Source organism: Physcomitrium patens, chromosome 3 (assembly GCF_059467195.1).
Source record: "Physcomitrium patens ecotype Gransden chromosome 3, ASM5946719v1, whole genome shotgun sequence".
Lineage (NCBI taxonomy): Eukaryota > Viridiplantae > Streptophyta > Bryopsida > Funariales > Funariaceae > Physcomitrium > Physcomitrium patens.
The window spans coordinates 4,399,653-4,405,209 of record NC_143412.1 but is presented as its reverse complement, the minus strand read 5'-3'; the positions used below and the strand labels follow the sequence as shown (position 1 = coordinate 4,405,209).

Sequence of the window (5,557 nt, the reverse complement as noted above, 5' to 3'; positions counted from 1 at the left end):
TGGATAAGAATCATTTTTTTTCTTTGATTTCATCATATTTGAGTTTTATTTTACTACCTCTAAAGTTTGATTCTTATAAGTTACAATATATCTTTATTACAAATTCCTTATTATATTGTTATCTTTAATATAGTTTGTTTATTCATATCTAAAAAGATATCATTTGAACTTTTATTCTTAAATAAGATTTAGGAATAATTAAATTCTGAAAAAAATACTAATAATGTTAATGAAATTAAAAGAAATTTTCTTAAGTGTACAAATTTTTATAGATTCTAGTATACTTATTTTTTCTCAATAATAATTCAAATGATTTCAATGACTTATATATATATATATATATATATATATATATATGTGTATGCACAAAGTATTTACTTTCTATATTTTTAAACAATGATTTATATTTTTCTTCATGAAAAAATTGTTATTTCCTAATAAATAAATACTTTATTGTTTTTAGTCTCATCAATTTTGGTGACTCATAATTTTTCATCAATAATTATAATTTAGTTATATATATATATATATATATATATATATATATAAAGTATAAAAAATAAATTTTTCATGTCTATTTTTATTACAATGCTACAAGTTCCAAAAACTTATTTCAACTTATTTTTAATAAGAACTCTTATAAAAACTTATTTTTTCAAAAAAGTGAAAATATTTTTGTGTACTCACAACCAACTGTTGAATTCAGAGCATTGGGTTCATAGCGGTGAATGATTTCTTCCACAAGGCACGTAAAGTATAAACAGTTTTTTTTTTAAGGAATGGTTTTTCAGTATTCTAGACTTTTCAGTATTCTAAAACTGAAAAGTCGGTCCCACTATTCGATCTTTCTTTGAATGTGGTGACGTGATACCTCTACACATTATTGAGGCATCTACATTGAAGCTTGGTAAATCTATGTCTTCTTTGCATTTACAGTTATAGGTTGATTCACGTTGATTCTAGTTTACATGCGGGGAGGAGGAGCTGGTCGTCTTAATCAGCGCCCCACTCCCAACGCTAATCTGATAAAATTTTAGTCGCAGTCATCATGTTCCAGTATCACTAATGCTGTGAAATGAGCTCCAGGTTGGTTGGTATTCGACAAAGACCACCGAGCTACAAAAGCAGTAGATTACATGCTAACCTTGGAATGTGGTATCTAGAATAGTAGTTGCGTACATACTTACATTGGATCTGATCTGATCCGAGCTATTCGTTCTGCTAATGGCAATGTTGATTGAGCTCCGGGAGAGTCTGAACCATAGTCAACAGATTGGTACTGATAAAAATGATCAGTTGGTGTAACGGCTGTGAATTGTGGACGCTCTTCAATGGTTGCACTGGAGCGTTGACGATTGAGTACTCGGCTTTGGAAAAAGCGGGGTGGGACATTCGGAATTAAAGCACAGTGTTGAAACAGGTCGTTGTTGGGCTATTGAAACAGGGTGTTGGTTGAATTCCGTTGACAGGTCCGATTCGGTTCAGTAGAATTGGTCCTACTCGAATGTTGGTCAGTGTTTTCCCCTTTCAAGCGGCGTTGTAGGTGACATCAGACTCAATGACGGCACTGTGCTGCTGGTTGTAGTGGTACTAGCAGGACTCCTGCCATGCAAACATTGTAGCACACATTCGTCAGAAATTTGAGGCTGGATCTTTAACAAGTTTGAATGTGAAGCCCAAACTGCAAAAGTGTGAAGGAGATTAGGATCCTGGGAAGAGTTTTGGCTTGGTAATGTACCTAGTAAAGAGAGAACCTTCCTCCATGGTCGACAAATCCCCTGTGGATGAGATCCTGCCACTACGTCCTAACGGCGAGATATTGCGGTTGTTCGACTTCGATTTGAAATGGATGATGACGCTGGAGCTTGGAATTGAGCTGTCAGGCGTGTCACCAGTCACGCTAGAAGTATTCGACTTCAGCCTGTTTTTGGCGTCCGTGTGCCATTGTCGCAAAGCTCGCTCCACATGCTTCGACATAACCGCTTTCTTGTAGCTGCTGCCCATCTGGCAGTCACAAGTACGCAGTTCTATGTCAATGATCATTTCTAAGACGTACATAATCATAGCCTGTGCGACAAAATCCAAATATTTGTATGGTTCAAAGCAACGGCATACCTGAGTAACAAGGGCGTAGAGTGGTAGTGTGCTGTAACTGGAAAAGAGCAGCACAGCCAACCCGATGGCAAGACGACCCCCAACAAACGCTTTGTTCTTCTCCAAGAGACAAGTGTGGAAGCCAAATTGCCACTGCCGCCATGAAAAAATTTGGTTAATTAGTGTGAAATCACTTTGGCTAGATAAAATCATAAACGTAATCAAAATTGCAGATAAATTCAAACGAAAATCGAGCAACTCTGACCAACATGTCTTGAAATGAGATTAACCATGGAAAACGAAACGTACCACATGCCAGATGAAGGTGGCAAATTCGAAGGCAGTCTCGAAGAGAACCAAGTGAATGACATGGAGGAGAAGCCTTGGTCGATTGAACCAGAAGAGCTGATCGCGAGGCTGGAGCAAGATTGGCACCAAATGTACTGGGACTGGCCTGTCTCTATCGTTCTTATTCATTTCCAACGCTAACGTTGAGATAACGTGCTGCATCTTCGTTCCTATGACGAGTATAATCTGCCATTTGATGATTCAATCACTCACATGTCAACACCAGAAATCATCTCAACTTCATGCTTTTTGCATCATGCGGTTTATCTTCGCTAAAATAATCATCGGCAGACTGATTTATTATGCATCGTTTGAGAGAGGTATCAGACACTCACCACAACGGGCACTAACGAAGTCCAAAAATACAACTGGGTTCCTGCACATTGATTTACCACAGTTGAACACTATGAGGTAATGTGGCACCTAATGTGAACGAAACAAACCGTAAAATGATCTGATGCTCTAACGGTACAGCAGAACGTGGTTCAAATCCTTGTGGTGGGATTCTTACCATCTATATTTAAGATCCATATACTGAGAACACAAAACCACAGCCACCAACTGCAAGCAAAATGATAAAGAATGTCAGCTCAATTGTCGATCAAATGTTTCTGCAATCAACTGCGAAGTAGTTTAAATATGATTGATGTCTACAAGAATTTGCAATTACCTTATGCCTACAATGGTTTCGAATTCGTCTTCCATGGTCCGCAGCATATATGCGTGAAAATCGTACACATCTTTAAGACGATGTGTCTGCAAGTGCACAGCCGTAACACCCACGCGTTAGAATCCCGACTGGTGACAGATAAAACGGTAACGCTTTAAACAAAATTGATTTCAGCGTGTACGTACCGTGATGAAGCTGAGTCGTAGAGTCAGGTAGTCGGAGCGAGGGATATAAAATTGCTGGAAGAAGCAAACCTGTTGCAATGCATTTCAGGCACACTTTAAGTACCATTGAAAATCAATACAGTTTTGAACGTGGATTGACTTAATTCTGAAACTCAATAATTCGTTGCCCAGCAGGAGCACTTACCATCCAGACAAGAAGTCTGGTTCTGCTCCACGGCCTCGATGTGTGGTACCTAACGAATGTCGACTGCCGTTGAAGAAATATGTTGTGTGCAAGTTCTGCGCCAGGACACACAAACCATTCATCTTAATAAAAAAAAAAAAAAAAAAAAAAAAAAAAAAATGATGCGTGGATTGCTGAAAACACGGTGTTCCGAGCTAGCTATGAATTCTGAGCACATCAAACAAACTCTAGCCGATAAGAAATTGACGAGCCAACTAGATACTTCACTAAGAAAACGTCTAACCTGGCATTGTGACTCTCCGTGATGCGTCGTGCGCTTCGTTCTCCCACACTCTCCAGCGATAGACCTGATGTAAAAAAATTCATCCAATTTCGTCGAGATAGTTAGAAGCAGGTCCAGAGGGAGCCAGGAAATTTGCCATCAGGGAACTTGAAAGATGTGCACGAGTGACCGTGATTACCATGCACCTAAAACAGCACCACCAACTCCTAAATCCCTCTTTCATTATATAGATGGCATTCCCTCCTAGAAAGAAAGAATACAGGCATCTTGTCATTGAAAATACAAGCTGAGAGATGCGACAGGACATGTAGGTGCTAGTGGATTTACGGAATTACCTTAGTGAAGGCAAGCAGCATGGTCAGACAGGAGTACACCACATGAACCAATGCTAGAACAACGACAAAGATGTGAAGCTGATGAATGATGTTGGGTGACACAAATGGCTCGTAACCCTGCACCGTGACAAGTACAGTAAGAATCAGGAGCATACTTGAGGTTATGAACATCTTAAGGGATGAAATTAAGTTTATAAGTTTATTCATTTACAGTGCGCACAGGAATTGTGACAGCAACTTTCTTGCGAGGAATATATGGAGGGAATTGGTACCTCTTTACAAGTATTGGTTGTGGATGTCTCCGAAGCCAGAAGTCTCCGGCTATGTTCGGAACTCGGAGGCGCTATCACATCAGTGGGTCTCTCGGAAAGTTCGCAAGGAGTCCATTTGTTGAAAGCGGAGGATGGAACGCACAATTTAGACACTGGATCTTGCAATATAGTGATGGTCAACGAAATAAATCCCATCAACATCAATTCTGCACAAATCCCGTTTAATCAGAGTGAGAAACCACGCATGCAATGGTCGTTCTCGTCGCAGCAGTTACAGATCTATCAAGTTCACGCTAAAGCAGAAATGTTCGGTGAAATTTCACATGTTGGAAACTTCTTCTGAAATTTCTGTCAAGTTCCCATTTGTTATCTTAATAATGAATGACATTTTTTTTCCACTAAGACCTGAAAGCTCCATAAGAGAGACGGTGGCAAGTGTTGCATCAGGAACTCACCGTCTTTCATCTTCTGTAAGGCCGCAAGAAGAGGTTTCCGCTTGGTCTCCCGTAGATACTGCAAGCAACAAGAGTAACGCAAGTGATAATTAAATTCATGTTCGCAGTCTTTAACAATGCACATCCACAGTACTTGCTGTCTGAAGAGAATAAAATTCTTTCGGGTGTGAGGTCGCAAATGTGCGCAGCGATAGTACTGCATAAGCCTTGCAGAGCCCTCAACGAATACCGAAAGTAGAAAAGAGTGGAACGCTGCCATCCACGTACATGACCAAGCGAGTGCAACAAGCGCTCGAAGGCAATGGAGATAATGACGAAGACCGCAGCTACCGAAGCCAGCGCCCAGGTGGGCATGTATTCCAACGTTCTCGCAGTGGTATTGGTATCACCAGCCATGATGATATTCAACTTGCGCGACTAGTTTTCTACAAATTTGCTGCTGTCTTTGTGTTGTCCACCTTCCGATCAGCTCGCCTTAAAACTGCTTTATAGATGTGACAAGTTGTGAGGCTACCAACTCCAGCTAATCGCTAAGAGATTCTTAGCTTTCATAAAACTCGTGTATCTCTTGCTGTAGACATAAAGTTTCTGAAGGATCCAGACAGCTAGTAATCTCATGGGGATGTTTCCACTCTCGCCTGCGCCTCCACTCGCACCACCTTCCTTCTCGCAATTGGCTGAGTTGTCGTTCCGCACCCAACTAACTGGACTAGCGAAATCTGCTGCGCACC

The 5,557-nt window shown here is 40.3% G+C and overlaps 1 protein-coding gene across 1 annotated transcript; it reads right to left on the bottom strand.

Annotated features, from left to right (window-relative positions):
* Positions 1 to 750: 750 nt before the first annotated feature.
* Positions 751 to 5,557, bottom strand: LOC112279524 (MLO-like protein 14). The gene is made up of 14 exons (XM_024514046.3): positions 5,094 to 5,557; positions 4,827 to 4,884; positions 4,372 to 4,577; positions 4,100 to 4,216; positions 3,765 to 3,828; positions 3,482 to 3,576; positions 3,298 to 3,366; positions 3,113 to 3,198; positions 2,954 to 3,003; positions 2,778 to 2,818; positions 2,404 to 2,628; positions 2,116 to 2,247; positions 1,739 to 2,004; positions 751 to 1,602 (listed from the first exon to the last, which is right to left on the bottom strand). Exons 1-14 carry the CDS (start codon positions 5,220 to 5,222, stop codon positions 1,512 to 1,514), a joined length of 1,629 nt encoding a protein of 542 aa, XP_024369814.1. The 5' UTR covers positions 5,223 to 5,557; the 3' UTR covers positions 751 to 1,511.

What these genes read in the sequence shown, in the direction of transcription:
- LOC112279524 (XM_024514046.3), bottom strand. Translation starts at nt 5,222, where the DNA reads ATGGCTGGTGATACCAATACCACTGCGAGAACGTTGGAATACATGCCC. An exon ending in CAACCAATACTTGTAAAGAG is followed by an intron (nt 4,217 to 4,371) that starts GTACCAATTCCC and finishes GTCACGGTGCAG; the next exon opens with GGTTACGAGCCATTTGTGTC. An exon ending in TGCTGCTTGCCTTCACTAAG is followed by an intron (nt 3,829 to 4,099) that starts GTAATTCCGTAA and finishes TTTTTACATCAG; the next exon opens with GTCTATCGCTGGAGAGTGTG.